General features: G+C 41.8%; 1 protein-coding gene across 6 annotated transcripts in view; it reads right to left on the reverse strand.

Annotated features, from left to right (window-relative positions):
* LRRC7 (leucine rich repeat containing 7) overlaps window positions 1–16,284 on the reverse strand; it is a 597,872-nt gene that overhangs the window by 140,249 nt on the left and 441,339 nt on the right. For 5 of the 6 annotated variants that reach the window (XM_082265612.1, XM_082265611.1, XM_082265609.1 and 2 more), the window contains exons 13-15: window positions 15,032–15,147; window positions 7,799–7,868; window positions 6,061–6,160 (exon numbers count right to left, since the gene is read on the reverse strand). In XM_082265612.1, coding sequence (XP_082121738.1) covers window positions 6,061–6,160; window positions 7,799–7,868; window positions 15,032–15,147 — 286 coding nt within the window. Of the gene's footprint in view, window positions 1–6,060; window positions 6,161–7,798; window positions 7,869–15,031; window positions 15,148–16,284 lie in introns of those variants that run through there. The other variant, XR_014225588.1, reaches the window with a different exon arrangement.

The raw sequence follows: 16,284 nt of genomic DNA on the forward strand, positions 1-16,284 counted from the left end.
CTGCCCCCACTCGTCAGCGGGGACTCTGATGCATGGGTCAGGTGGCTCTGGTGGCCACCAGCGATCGCTTCCCACTGAGAGAGAAGAACGGTCAGCTGTTGTAATCACAGCTGACCGTTCTTCTCTCTGGAATGATCACAGAGCTCCTGTGATCCTTCTATATAGGATCACAGGTCTCTGTGGTCATTTCACAAGCCCCGCCCCCATACTGTTAGAAACACGCCCCTAGGTACACATTTAACCCCTTGATCACGTACTGGGTTAACCCCTTCCCTGGCAGTGTCATTATTACAGTAACAGTGCATATTTTTAGTACTGATTACTGTAGTAATGTCATTGGTCCCCTCAAAAGTGTCAAAAATGTCAGTCAGGGTTCCAATCTGTGCGCCGCAATGTCGCAGTCCTGCTATAAATCGCAGATCGCCGCCATTACTAGTAAAAAATAAATAAATAATAAAAATGACATAAATCTTTCCCGTAGTTAGTAGACGCAATAACTTTTGCGCAAACCAATCAAAATACACTTATTGTAATTTTTTTTACCAAAAATATGCAGCAGAAAACAAATTGGCCTAAAATGGTAAAAAATTTGATTTTTAAATTTTTTTTGGGAATGTTATATAGCAGAGCATGTGAAAAATTTTTTTTTTTTTCAGAATTTGTTTATAGCACAAAAAATAAAAATCGCACAGGTGATCAAATACCACCAAAAGAAAGCTCTATTTGTGGGGAAAAAAGAACATCAATTCTATTTGGGTACAGCGTCACACGACCACACAATCGCCCGTTAAAATAACGCAGTGCCAAATCGCAAAATATGGCCTGGTCATTAAGGGAGCAAATCCATCCGGTCCAGAAGTGGTCTTAATTTAGAAATATGTTTACAGTTGGAATTCGCCTGCAATATGTTGTAAAATTTGATTTTAATTTCAATTTCAACTTCCGAAATTTGGACAAATTTTTGTTTTTTTATTCGGAGCATTTGGTAAACTTCGTTTATACTCCAATTCGGGTCTTCGGATATATCCAAATAACGAAAAATGAGTCAGAATATTTATTTGGAACGAAACAAACCGCACATGTCTACCCTTGAGTAGGAGTCACCGAAGTTGAAGGATGTTTGTCTGGAGCGGAACTCCAAGTTTTCCAGGATTATAGCCTGCACTGTAATGCCACAACCCGTCCAGCACCAGTACCCTCTGTATGTGGGCTTGCAGCTGTACATAGATTAAACACGTTCTCACCAGAACAGAATATTCCGCTGATAGATAGTAAAGCTGAATTTTGTAGACTTTAAAAAAAAAAAAAACACCAGTAGAACAGAAAGTCCAGGAAAAATCAATAAGCCAATTAACGTATACTCCTTCCTGCGCATGCAGTCCTGTTCTAGGCTGGGATCCAAAAGCCATCAGGGGTGAGTGTCACATTAAAAACATCAGCACTATGTTTACAGTATCGGGGGATTCCAGGAAAGAACTTAGAGGTTGCTGTCATGATGGTTCAGCAAATTTATCTTTTTTGCAGAATAATCATGAATGCGTAATCTAATTGTCGCAAGTGGCGGCCCAAAACAGCGAGAGGAAATCTCATGACCTGACCTAAGCTAGTGTGTAATAAACCTGAGTGCAGGTACCATGGCTTGCAGATTACAAAAGTACAACCTTAGGTTGCTTTACCACCTAAGCACAGTGATTTCCAGGTTTTTTTTTTTTTTGCCGGTTTTTTTGTATTAACCACTTCAGCCCCGAAAGGTTTTGCCCCCTTAAAGTGGTTGTAAACCCAATTTGATGACTTTTACCTATTGGTAAGTCTATAATAAGGCACAATCTAAAGCTGCGATCTAAAGAAATTCAAGAACACATGAGAAACAAAGTAATTGACATGTATCAGTCTGGAAAGGGTTACAAAGTCATTTCTAAGGCTACATTCACACCTGAGCGTAGCGTTTTCGCGCGTTTTTTACCACGATTTTACCGCAATTTTTACCGCGATTTACAGGTGTTTTTACAGCTGTTTTTTTGTGCAGGTGTTTTTAGATTGAATAGAGACCAATGGAAAATGCCTGTAATCTGCCCAAAAAGAAGCTTTTAAAGCGTTGGGCGTTTTGCTCACAGCGTCAAAACGCTCAGATGTGAACAGGGGCCATTGAAATGAAAAGGATTTGTCTTGTTGGGCGTTTTGAGAGCTGATCCTAGAGCAGAAAAATTCCCCAAAAACGCCCCAAAACGCCTACATGTGAACGGAGCCTAAGGCTTTGGGACTCCAGTGAATTACGGTGAGAGCCATTATGCACAAACAGAGAAAACTTGGAACAGTGGCAAACCTTCCCAGGAGTGGCCGGCCTTCCAAAATTACTGCAAGGGCACAATGACGACACATCCGGGAGGACATAAAAAACCCAGAACAACATCTAAAGAACTGTAGGCCTCACTTGCCCCAGGTTCATAATTCAACAATAAGAAAGAGACTGGGCAAAAATGGCATCCATGGGAGAGTTCCAAGGTGAAAGCCAAGAAACCAACCAAAGGCTCGCCTCACATTTGACAAAAAACATCTTGATTATCCCCAAGACTTATAGGCAAATATTCTTTGGACTGATGAGAAAAAAGTTGAATTTTTTTAAAGGTGTGGGTCCCATTACATCTGGCGTAAAACTAACACAGCATTTCAGAAGAAGAACATCATATCCACAGTCAGTGGTTTGGGGCTGCTTTGCAGCTTCAGGACCTGGACGACTCACCATAATTGATAGAACAATTAATTTTGCACTCTACCAGAAAATCCTGAAGGAGAATGTCCAGCCATCAGTTCCTAATCTCAAGGGCAGTTGGGTTGTGCAGCAGGGCAATGACCTGAAACACACCAGCAAACCCACCTCTGAATGGCTCAAAAAAAATAAAGAGAAAAAAATTGAGGTTTTGGAGTGGCCTAGTCAAAGTCTGGACTTAAATCTGATTGAGATGCTGTGGCTGATCACATACATATAACCATGGAGTATACCCAGTCTGATTTATAAGGAGGATACCAGGGAAAACATAGGACTCCCCCAGTTTGATTGGCTTACTATATACTGCACATTACCTTTGTGCTGCAGGTGAGCGTGCATTGCACTCAAAGGTAGACACCTGGTTGATGAATTTAGCACATTGAGCACTGAAGTCTTTTGAAGAAGCACTGCATGTCAAAAGTGATTCACGGGTGCACCATGTATTGGAAAATATTTCTCACAATACTTTGTCATTTATGAACTCATTCACACTTAATTTGGATTTACTGCACGTATTGTCTGATTGGCACATATGTATAAGCATATATATTTTTATGAGTTGTATGAGTTTGCATATGCTTTTGCAAATTGAATAGAACCTTTATTTTATTTTATTCTTATTTTTCATATTTTTCATTGTATTCAGAATAGCGCACCACCTTCACATGATTATTTAATTTATATTCAAGGTTTGAGTACTTGATTTTGGTGGAGCAGCAATTCACCTTTCAATTTAGTCACTACGTCTTTATACCTGACATTTTCCTACCAGCCAGAGTCCTTATATTTGATTACAGAACAATTTTCCACTTTGCAACAGACCATTTTAAATGAGCTTCGGCCCAGAGAAGACAGTGGTGCTTCTGGATCATGTTTAGGTATGACTTCTTCTTTGCATGATAGAGCTTTACCTGTATTTTTGGATGGCACAGCAAACTGTGTTCACAGACAGTGATTTTTGGAACTACCATTGCACCATTTATTGGAAAATATTTTTCACAATACTTTGTCATTTATGTACTCATTTACACTTATTTCGGGTTTATTGCACGGTGCATGATTGGCAAATATGTATATGCGTACATATGTTTATGAGTTGTATATGTTTGAATTGGGGATCGACCGATTATCGGCAAAGCCGATATGCACCTTCCCCGATATATCGGAATCGGCCTCTGAGGTTACAGATATTGCTGATATCCCAGGAAAGTGCTGTACCGGAGTGATGCCTGCAGCTAGAGGCATCACCCCGCTACCGGCGTCCATAGCCGGCTGAGAAGCCACTCGGCTGTCATTACAAGGAGCGGGAGGGGACGTCCCCACCCCTCCCGCCACCTTCCACGGCTCGCCCGGGTCTCTTGTCCCACCGGGAGAACTGGGCATCCTACCTCCACAGCCAAAGAGAAGACCCGATCAAAGCCGCATACAGCTCTGATCGGGTCTCCATGTAAAAACCCGAGTATTCGGCACCAGGTTTAAAAAAAATGACAGCATTCAAAACAGCCAAACTTGGCTGTTTTAAATGCTTTTAGTTGTAGAGAAGGGGTTTGGGGTCTTTTAGACCCCCAGATCCCTCCACAACAGTACCTGTGACAAATTAAAAAAAAAAAAATGTTTTGTAAATGTCCAAAAATATTGGCCAATATCGGCCGATACCGATGACCAAAATATCGGTATCAGTATAGGCACTAAAAAAATTATATCGGTCGATTACTAGTATGAAAATGTTTTTGCAAATCCAATAGCACCTTTATTTTATTTTTCTTATATTTTTATTTTTCATTGTATTCAGAATAGTGCACCACCTTCACATGATTATTTAATTTATGTTCTGTAGTCAGACAAATCAAAATATGACATTCATTTTGGCAACTGTGGGCACCATGTCCTCAGGACTAAAGAGAAGAGGGACTTTCTGGCTTGTTATAATTGCTCAGTTCAAATTCTGATGGTATGGGGGTACATTAGTGTGTATGGATTGGGCAGCTTTGCACATCTGGAAAGATGCCACCAATGCTGAATATCCAGGTTGTATAGCAGCATATGCTCCCATCCAGATGATCTCTTTTTCAAGGAAAGCATTGCTTATTTCAGAAGGACAATACTAAACCGCAAGCTGCATCTATGACAACAGCATGGCTTCGTAGTAAAAGAGTCCAGAGGCTTAACTGTCCTGCTTGCAGTCCAGACCTTTCACAACGAAAATACTTGGTGCATCTTGAAATGAAAAATATGACAAAGAAGACTCAGGACTGTTGAATGGTTAGATTCCTGTATCAAGCAAGAATGGGACAACATTCCTCTCCGCATTGTGCCCACTAAGCATGACCAGTCCAAGTAAATGGGGCCACTCTGCAAGCGCCCCCGAACTGTGTGCAACACATGTGGCTGTGGCGTGCTAATGCAGGGTTCAAGTAGGCAGTGGACGGTGATACATACAATGCCTTCACACCACCTGTCAAATGCAGGGGCGTAACTACAGGGGTTGCAGGGGTTGCGATTGCTACCGGGCCCCATGCTCCAGGGGGCCCAGTAGCAAACAAGTGGGTGAACTTCCAGGATTGCAAAAGTCACACTTGCGACCGGGCCCTGGCATTGCACCACTGTGGGGAGGCCCAAAGATTGCAGGAAGGGGGCCCACTGCAGAACTTGTGAAAGGATCCTGCTGCGGGACCGTAATAAAAGGCCATGCAACGAGAGTAAAGAGCCCCAGGATTAGTGGGAAGAGCCCTGGGCTTGAAGGGAAGGGCCCCGGCCAGGGATCTGGGGGGGCCCTTCATGGTTTCTTGCATCGGGGCCCTGAAGGCTCTAGTTACGCCTCTGGTCAAATGCTTTCCAAAGAACATTCCTAACACAGACCGCTCTTCAGAGAGCAAAGCAAGTGTGAAAAGGCCCTATAATGCACACTACCTTGCCACAATTGGTGTCAAACTCTGCACCCTGAGTTAAAAATGCCACATCTGGCTGTTGTTTTACAGTTCAAGTGGATGACCACAGTAAAACAGCAGCTAAGCCACCCATTTTTACCACCCGTCTGAAAAAGCCCTTAATGCTGTGCACAGTAGCTATGCACTGTTTATTTAAAGTATAAGCAGTCCTGACAAATGATTTATTTGTTTTTATTGAACTCAGAATTAATCCAGGGGTAAATTATTCCCATAGCTCTGCACATGTATTGATTGCATTATCTTGTTTTGCTAATATTTGAACTTATTGGCGCAGTGGGACAAGAAAAAAAAAAAAGCAAGAAAGAAAAATGAAATAACAAATCATAAAATGACAGCAATATTTACCTTCGTCACCACGCGGCTGCTGGGGGAACATGTAGTTGGTTAGTACCCTCTGCTTCGTGTCCGGGTGCGCCTCCGTCTGTAGAGGGATGAGTGCTTTGGACTGAAACATACAGTTAAACACAAATTCGGCATAAGAAAGTGCAGAGAATAAGGAGGTCAGCATTAACAAATCACATTATTATTTTACCCAAAAAATGTACCTTTCTATTGCCATAAATAATAAAATGCAGATTCTAAGCTTTCTTTTCTTTTTTTGCAGCCTAAAGCCTAGGCAAAGATTACATGGTGTCTGGCTACAAAAAGCATTGCCGCTGTTTTGTATGATTAAGGCTGGGTTCACACTTGTGCAATGCCAGACATCGCATGTGAGTCGCACCGTCTGATGTCTGTGCAATGCAAATTCAGCCAAACAAACTATATAGCTGAAATCACATTGCATACGCACCAAAATGGTGCAGGACCGGTTTATTGGTCAGCAATAGAATCGGAATCACATGGGTGTTCTAAAGATGATGCACACTTACCACCTAACGATTGGATTACTTTTGGTCTTAAACTAGTACTTGGTTACTCTTAGTGACTACTTTCCTCTCCCTTCCTTTGCCGAGTTATCCCTTTTGTAACAGCTGAGCTTCATACCCAATTGTGCTTTGGTATGCCAGAACCAACATGCACCCCTTTAATAACTTCAGACCAGGCTTAGAACAGTTGATGCAACTTTACTGAAGAGATTCAAACATTACAGTCCAACATGATCTCTAATCCTAACTACAGCTTTGTGGCGGCCCAGGCAAACCTCTGTGGGTTGGTAGTCCATTCTGGTATTCTTCATGATCTGTATGTCCTCCGGAACCCCAGTGCCTCAATTGAACTGCAGTAGGCAGCAGTCCCGAGACCGTGGGTTGAACTGAGAGAGAGAGCCAGCCACACTGGACCTCAGCCTTCCCACCTTTTATACCACAGGTGGGCTGGCTGGGACCAAAAAGCCCGGGAACTGAGCACATATAACTTAACCCTTACCCCCAGTCTGGGCCAGCCGCTAACTTATTAAGGCAGACCTGTTACACACATAATACAACCTGCCTACATGGGTACAAAACAACAGACTGGGCTCACATGAAATGGGAGGAATGACCTGGAGTGCTCTGAGGACTGGCGGTGCTGGAGTGAGGAGGAAGCAGGGGAAAGTGCTGGAACATGGAGAGGGTAAGTGAAGATTGGCACTATTTGGGGGGGAGGGGGAACTAAAAGTTAAAAAAAAGTCCTGGAGCTATGCTTTTAATGTATAAAAGAAAATGCTGATTCTTTTTTTTTTTTTTAAAGTGCAGCAGTCCAAGTTAATAGTTAAACAATCAAAAGAGATGTGATTGGTTCATTTTGTGCATGTTGAAATACCTTGCTAAATAAAACTGATAAAGAAAGTGATAGTTGATGGCGAATTTGAGATAGTTGACGCGTTTCACCCCTATTGGGGCCTTAAGACCTAGTAGGGGCAAAATGCATCAGATGAAGTTTGTGAGTCTCAGTGTTGCTGGATCACAAACATTTTTAAGCTCTCTGGGAGTTATGGAGTGCGACTGCACATTCTTTTATTATAGAATATTGTGGGGAAATGGCGAAGTTTGGAGATAGCCAACACCAACGGCCAGAGTGATAACAAGCATGGGACCATGGAGCGCTATCATGGAGTGCTATCGTGGAGCTCTGAATCATAATTCTCAAAAAAAAATCCCGTTACCTGATTGTCAGAAAGCCACAGAGCAGCAAGTTCTTTAAGTTTCGTAAAGCTGAACGGCAAATTTTTTAACCTGGAAAGAAAAGGCAGATGCACACTTACACATGCAAATTACAGCTTTTTACACACATTTTGTATTCGCTTACATTTCTGCATTTTGCACATGATGTGATTATGTACAATACAACTGTGTACTTTTTACTATTTTGTAGGCAAATAATTTGCAAAATTAGTTTGTTCTTTGTAAAATGCCAGTTATCTGAAAATCGACCTGCACATGTTGTATAAATACCCTTTTGGGATTTTTTCAAATGTATGCATTAAAACACCTATTAACTCATCGCAAATCATTCTGTGGTACAGCGAAGTGCCATTTGTAATTAATAAAACCCTAAAATACTGTACAGTAGCAGCCAATGCACCATAGTGCACCAAAATGCACAAACTGGTGGTGCAGGGAAAAAAAAGGGTCATGTGCATTTTTTAATCCATTGCTGCATATTGGTAGCCTTAATGCATGTTAACGGGGGACGTAATGGGCTGCAATAGTAATTATAAGTCTGAATAGGGTCCCTTCTATCCATAGGATTTTGATATGACCCATTCATATGCCTTTCAAAGTTGGAGTTGGAGGCCCACGTAGGCGTAGTTTCAGGCAAAAGGTTGGTCATTACCTTGTGCCAGTGCTCTTTTGATAACAGATTATCTATTATATATCTCCTTGTGAAGTCCCCTTACCAGTGTTGTGTTTCATAGATTCCTTGTGGGTAATTTTGCACTCTCAAATTTAACTGCGTCAACTATTTGAAAAAAATAGTGGCCATCTGCACACACACGGGGATCTGTTGCAAAAACGTGAATGAGATGGGTAAAAGATGGCTCCAGCTTCTGTATTTTACCTGTAGAGATTGTTCCAGACAGGTTTCGCCCTTTTCAGGCCTACTCATAGAGACCTCTACGATTAAGCCCTGGAAAGAGTGAAATGCATTTGGGGAGTACTGTATAGGTGAAGAACAGGAGCCCCAGCCATGTTCTACCCATCTCATTCACATTTATGCAACAGGAAGTTGGTGTCTGTGTGCAGACGACTACCATTTTATTGAAGTCTACTGGAGCCCCGACTAGCCGATTCTTTCTGTCTTGTACCAGCCTTTTCACCTACTGATCTGACTGACACAGGTTTGGGGGGGGCATTCGAGCGGCACTATTTTCATTGTTTTGCACGTCAACTATTTGGTATAATCCCCCTTTACTTGAAAGCTGGTGCATCTTGCTTTCTCCCTCTGCAGTTCCCTGATAACTCCATGGGTTTTATGGCAGCCTTCTTTGGCTTACGATTGGTACCATCTTCTTGACTCATAGGTTGGCGGACGTGACTCATCTCTTCTATCTAATACATTTTCCTGATAAAGTCTATCGTGAAACACGTAGAGGAACCATTTACTATCTGTACCTCTGTGTAACAAGAAATGTTTGCTTACCAAAAGGTATTTAAATCTTCTGCTGCAACACCATGTACAGGTATATGTAATGAAATAGGTATACTGTATTATAAATGGTATTGTTTGAAAAAGACATGTCTGTGACCACCACCATCCGCATTAATGTCTTATCTGAAACATTTGCTGGAATAGAGTACTTTTTAATTAGATTTTCTTGTTTTTATGCATGGCATCTTAAAAGTCCCATTTGTTTACATGCAGACTTCCTTTTTTGCTTAAGAGCTGGGGATATGTTGCCAGGTGATCACTCATCAATTCTTTATTTCTGCTAACATTGATATGCCTGTTTTAATTTTTTTTGACCTGCACATTCCCTGAAGGGCGTCCTCTGATGTCTAAACGCGTGGGGCGGCGCATCCTGCTGACGTCATCACATACCAGAATACCAGAAGTGAACACTATCTACCGGCTCAGTAACTAAATTTTAATGTGCATTGTTTTTTACTTGTATGTGAGTGCATTTACATATCCAATACATGTTTTAGAGGGTATTTTACACTATGTAGAGTGTGTTTGCTTATTCCTGCATGATTCTTTTTGTTGGGAAACTGATCTATGGTAGTTTGTGAACAGTGTACGTGGAGGATTTGAAAACACATTGGATATGCCATTGATGCTGACACTAATGGGTTTAGTGCTTTATCACCGCTCTGAATAAGGGGTTCAGAAATATATGGAAAGCCTGCATATCACTCTGAGTGGCGGTGGATGTTGCTGACACTATGGACACAGCACTGTTGAGCAAGAAGTGTGACACCTTGCACATCTGAAAGGATTTTTTTTCCCTTGGTATTCACTCTTATTCTTTGGACTTTCTTCCAAGTGTGATTTTCACTTTCATTTATTTGCATAATTTCACCATGCAATATGATTTGTAATGTTGAGTAACTTTTTTTTTTCTTTTTAGCGCAACACAATATTATAATAATTTTAATGTTTGAAGAGTTTGAAGATTATGCTAAACACGCTATCCACCATTTTTTATCCATAAGGCCCTGCTGGTACTAAATTTATCACCCACATAGGGTTGCCACTTGCCCAAACCTTTGCCTACATGAGTGATAAAATAAAAAGTTACTAAAATACTAAAATATAGGAAGGCCTTTTTTTTCCCTAGAAGATATAGAATCTCTGCATCCATACAGTCAGTAGAAGACACACAGGTGTTGTGGGTTAAAATAAAATATTCCTGACATCCCTAATTAAACTAAGCTCTAGACTGAGTTGGTTTGTTAAATGCTAATTGCATGAACATAATTATCGCACATGTGCAACGTATGCTCCAACTGATTGCCTCTTGTGCTGGATACCTGCCTAACAGATGATGCTCCACATTGAGAGTCTTCAAGGTGGCAACCATCTCATTTCTCTGCCACAAGTGGGTCGTAAGGATGTATCCATTATGATAAGAAGGATGTAAGAGCTTCGGCTCATGAAGTATTGTATATGACAGAAAGACTTTTCATATCACGTGACAGGCATAAGTGAATAGAAACACCATCTTTGATGCTAATGAACCTTATAATTACTTTTAAACTAAAGTATATTATCCAAGAGCTCTGATTTAAGTTTTTTTAAACATCCCCGACCAGGTGGGGTGGAAATGTTCTTGCTTTGTGTTTGCCAAGGAGTCAATAAAGGACCCAAAATATCGAGCTGTGTAGGAAGAGGGGGTAGCAGAAGTTGTGGTGAACCCTAAACCTGGTCTTGAAGGACTATCAACTTGAGCAAGTGTATGGCTAAATTACTTCACATGGAGGATAAGGTGCCTACTCTAAAAGCTGGAGAGAGTAATAATAGTTAGGGGGTTTCGGGGTGAAGGATGGATATGGTGCAGATACACAGCTGGCTTTAAAGGCTAAGTTCACCTTTTCGGACAGAATTTAACTTTTTATATCAAATAGAAGTGTCTTCCAATGTCCTTTCTGCCCCAGCCATTCCAATGTGCTTCTCTCTCACTTACCTTATCTACAGAAGCTTTAAATGTTCATGTTTCTGTTTTAAAAAAAAAAAAAAAATGCTTTCTGCTTCTATCACTTCCTTTATTGTCTAGACACCGGGCACTCCATCCTTTTTATCCAAGTCTACATGCTGAAATGACTGTAAGGTCGCACAGAAAAGGCAGCAGCCCAATCCCCAAGAGGGCCCACCATCCATCACTGGGCACTACCCACCAGAAGCCATTTCTTCCTTTTTGCCCAACAAATATCCTCCCAGGACCAGTGACCAATCCAGTCAGTCCAGAACGATCTCCAACACAAGTCACTTCCTGTCGATCATCTCCCATCATGCACTGCCTTAGTGCATCACAGAATATGGCCTGCTTACCAGTCTGAGCCACACCTCCCTCCTTAATATACCACCTCTTTATTTTATTTCCACTCACTTTCTGTACAATCTGATTTTACAATCTTCTTTAGATCTACCATCAGCTATGTAGTGCAAGGGCCTGTCTGATTTGATACAAACTGAACAGATTGTTCAGGTGGGTCTTCCTATTCCATAGTTTTGATAAATCTAAATTAAATTGAACAGAGGTTATACAATCAGATTGTAAAGCGTATGGTGAGCTTTACAGACTTTCAGGGGCCCACTTCTCCTGTTTTTAGTACTACCACTCTGCTCCACATAGGCTGTGATTGTTAAGCTCCTGCAAACAATGCCAAATGAGCAATCGATGCAAGAAGACAGTAAGGTGCAAAATGAGGAAGGCCCTGGCTGTTCATGCAGTGAGAAAGTTGTTTGTTGACATTGATTGTATGCGAGTACAGGTGTGGATGGGAGCAATCTCCTGGAGGGGGAGGGCAGGTTCAGGGTGTGTGTTTATGAGGCCAGCTGGTGAACTCCTTCCTGTGTCTTAACAGTTTTTCCAACCTAAAGGATGGATACCAGAAAGTAATAGAAGCATTTTTTATACAACAAATTGGAGGCTGAAGTAAAGCCTAGTCTAGGACATATAGAAAGCTTTTTCTTTTCTGCAAAAGAGGTACATTATTGGTAAATAGGGAAGCTGGAATTTAGAAAAAAAAAAGATGAACTTAGCCTTTAAGCTATGTTTTGTTTCTGGGGTGTTGCTGTAATACACAATGTTAACAGGTGCTTGATCACATATCGAACCAAAAGTCCATAGAGTTAAAAGTCATTATTGGCACAGGGGGAGAAAAGTCCACCATGTAGGGCAGCCATCCAGAAACCAAAGCCAGGGGTTCCACAGGGCTAAAACAAAGACAAACAAAGGCGCCTCTAAGTGTAGACTTTATGCAACAGGTTTAATGAATAAAATTATGCACTCACGTTAGTAAGCATATATTCATGCCCATAAAACAAGGTTCCAGTGTGGAGAAGTGTACATCATCCGGTCATTTGTAGGCTCTGCGTATTTGCTTGACAGCGAGGCTTGGTGGATAGTCGAACCTGGATGATGTCATCTGCATGCAACGCATTTCCCAGTGTGCTTGCTGCCTGGGGGAGGGCAGCCACGCTCCTTCTTCTTCCTTCTCCTACTTGCCATGAAGAAGGAGCGTGGCTGCCCTCCCCCAGGCAGCAAGCACGCTCGGAAACGCGTTGCATGCAGATGACATCATCCAGGTTCGACTATCCACCAAGCCTCGCTGTCAAGCAAATACACCGAGCCTACTTCCTGGTTCTAACCTTGCCGTACAAGCCGCCCGTGGCGAAAGGATTTAGGCTCCAGCAGGACAGATGTCCATGACCGGAAGAAGTACACTTCTCCACACTGGAACCTTGTTTTATGGGCATGAATATATGCTTACTAACGTGAGTGCATAATTTTATTCATTAAACCTGTTGCATAAAGTCTACACTTAGAGGCGCCTCTGTTTGTCTTTGTTTTAGCCTGCTCCCAATTTTTGCATTGCTTTATGTGTCCCATAGTGGGGAACCCAGATAGTTTTGAGCTAGGACCAGCACTTATCACAGATGTCTCAACGCAGTAGTGACTTTATTTGTATTTTCAAATGTATGCAACATAAACCTCTGTTTTTAACCTGAGTATTTAAAACAGGCTACTGTAATTATGGCCTCATACTAAAAGTGTGTGCTGTGGCTCTCATTTATAAGTGTATCTGCATTTACAGTTTTCTCTTATTTCTCCTACGGAGTACAACAAATACATGTAGATCTGGTCAAGAAATTCCACCTAATGCAGATTCTTGGGATGGGGTGGCAACAATTCTGCACTGCTCCTGAATTCAGAGTTGCCAATCTCATATAGGCTGTACCCCGCATGATTCACAAATCATATATCTTAGAGCAGATTTGTGAGTGTTTGAAATTTACCAATTTTGTCCAGTCAATGGCTAAACTGCTGTATTTAAATTACCCCTCCTTCTCTAATGTGAACAGATAAAGGATTTCCTTAGAAAACCAGGCACTCCTGGGGCTTGACCTACTACAGTGGGGAGTAAGGTGAAGAGAACCCGTGCTGACTTTAAATGTGAAGAAGCAGCCCTGAGTTTTTTCTCTAACCAGAACATAACTGGATGTTTGAAGTTCACACAATCGTACATTCCATTATGGTGGAGCAATCTGAAGGTATATGATATGACGTAAAAACCTAATACTTTAGTAGTAGAATATAAGGAGCAAGGCAGCACCATAAAGCTGGATACACACTATACCATTCTCTTTAGATTTTTTCCTTTAGATTTACCAAAACTATATAATATGAGGTCAAACCTAAACACTTTCAATTGGTATGCAATCAGGCAGGCCCTTGCACTACATAGTTTAAGGCAGGGCTTTTTTTCAGCAGGAACGCTGTTCCGGAACCTCTGGTCTGAGTGTATGCAATGGCAAAGGGGTGCTGGAGACAGTGGGGTGAGCTGAAGGGTCTATTGATGCTGGCTGCTGGGGGATCTTTTGTTGCTGGGGTCAATATATTTTCGCTGGCAGGCATTTTGGTGTGGGTGGGGCTTTTTTTGCAGTGGAGGATTTATTGTTGCTTGGGGGAACTATTTTTACTGGGGTGCTATTGTTGTGGGGGAGTCTATTATTGCAGGGGAGGATTTATTGAGGGGGGGGGTGATTGTTGCAGGGGTGGACTTATTGTTGCTGGGGGGCTATTGTTGTTGGGGATCTATTTTACTGTTTTTTCTATTGTTGCAGGGGAAGGTATTGCTGCTGGGGGATCTATTGTTGGGGGGGGGGGGTCTATTGTTGCTGATTCCAGGGGATCTATTGTTGGGGGGGGTCTATTGTTGCTGATTCCAGGGGATCTATTTTTCTGCTTTTCTAGTTATCATTAACAAATTCCATACAAATTACCTAGAACCACAACATGATACTTGGTTGCGTATTGTCTAAAAGAGTGGGGGGGGGGGGGTACTGGGAGGTGGGCTAGAGGGTGGAACCAAAGGACAGTGCTCGGAGGTGGGTAGGGAGTGGAGACAAGGGGTGACTCAAAAGAGAGGAGTACCTGCACCTATTCTCGGAGAAAAAAAATCCCTGGTTTAAGGTAAATCTAAAGGAACTTGAACAGCAAAAGTTGTATAGTGTGTATCCGGCTTTAGTCAGAGACCTACTTTCCCATCAATCGTTATGATGTGACTCAAAGTGCTCTGATATTTCACAGGTGTGCTCATTTTTACTGCCATGACTTCTGAAATCTCCCTGACCTTGCCTGGCTCTGTTCACCTGTTTAAGCTACCCTACTCAGACATTTTTTGATGTTTTAATATCTCTCGATTTATATGTTTTTATGTCCTTGTGATACCTGTTGTCACTTAAGTTTAACACTCTCAGCTTTGTCATCTGGCCAATCTCCTCAGGTAGAAACTCCAGCTTATTCGATCGCAGTGACATCACGGTGACGTTCTTGCAGTTTCCAATCTAACAATGAGAAAGTAAGAATATTTTTCACCAACATTATTACAGATGAACCAAATAAGTCATCAGTAAATGCATTTATTTTGAACTTACAATAATGCACTTTTGAACAGCAGACTATATAAATGCTTATTTCTGCCTGCAGCAAGCTGATGACATCAGAGGCTAACCAAAGTCACTTATATAGATCTCAAGGATGGCATTTTAATGATAAAATTTAGAGTTTTATTCATGTAGAAATATAGTTACTGAAAACTCCACTTTTATATAAGATTGATCCACTCCTACCAGTTTTTAGCCCTATAACCACCATTTATTGCTCTATATAATCCAGGACATCCCTTGGAGTCCTGAAAAATATACACAAAGTAAGCCCCCTTTTGCTAGAGATTATGAGAATAATATATATTGCATTATGCTATTTCTGTAGCTCTTTTAACCAATTAATGCCTTTTTCTAGAAAAAGAGCAAGAAACAAAGTGCTTATTCTTAAAGCTGTTCTTTGGGTGGAAAACAAAAATTGAAAAAGGTTTCCTGGTTTATTGTTTTGCTTCTTCAAAATCACCCAACTCCATTACACCACGATTCATCAGGAAATGCTGCCTCCTAACTATTCTAGTGGCAGTTTTTCCCATTGAGGAGACCGGTCACCCCAGCTGGCCCTCTGTTCAATAGATAACTGGTCTCCCCAAGGTTCCCCCCACCCCAGCATGAGCTACAGGGAAGGCCTATGTAATGTAGTCTTATAGACCACTCCTTTCTGTGCCGCTGGAAGAAAAGATCATATAGCCAAGTAAGGCTGGGTTCACGCTATTGAAAATTGGATGCGGGTTTCCCCACATCTAATTCGCATTTCAGGAGCCTGTGACCGGCTCGCAATGGAGCCGGTTCACACAGCTCCGGGACCGCTGCGAAACTAATTGCATCAGAGTCCTGTGTGTCTTCAGGTCTGTTTTAAGGTCTAAATTCAGCCAAAAAATTCAGACCAAACTTGGACCTAAAACAGTGAACAGGGACGCACTGGTCCCCTGCGGAGAGCCACTCCGTACAGAGGTGTGAACCCAGCCTAAAGGTGAGCGATGATTTCACTTGAACTTCCAAGAAAGTATTTAACCCTGCAGGCCCGAGGTAAGTAAAAAA

This window comes from Pelophylax lessonae, assembly GCF_965119305.1.
Source record: "Pelophylax lessonae genome assembly, chromosome: 8".
NCBI lineage: Eukaryota > Metazoa > Chordata > Amphibia > Anura > Ranidae > Pelophylax > Pelophylax lessonae.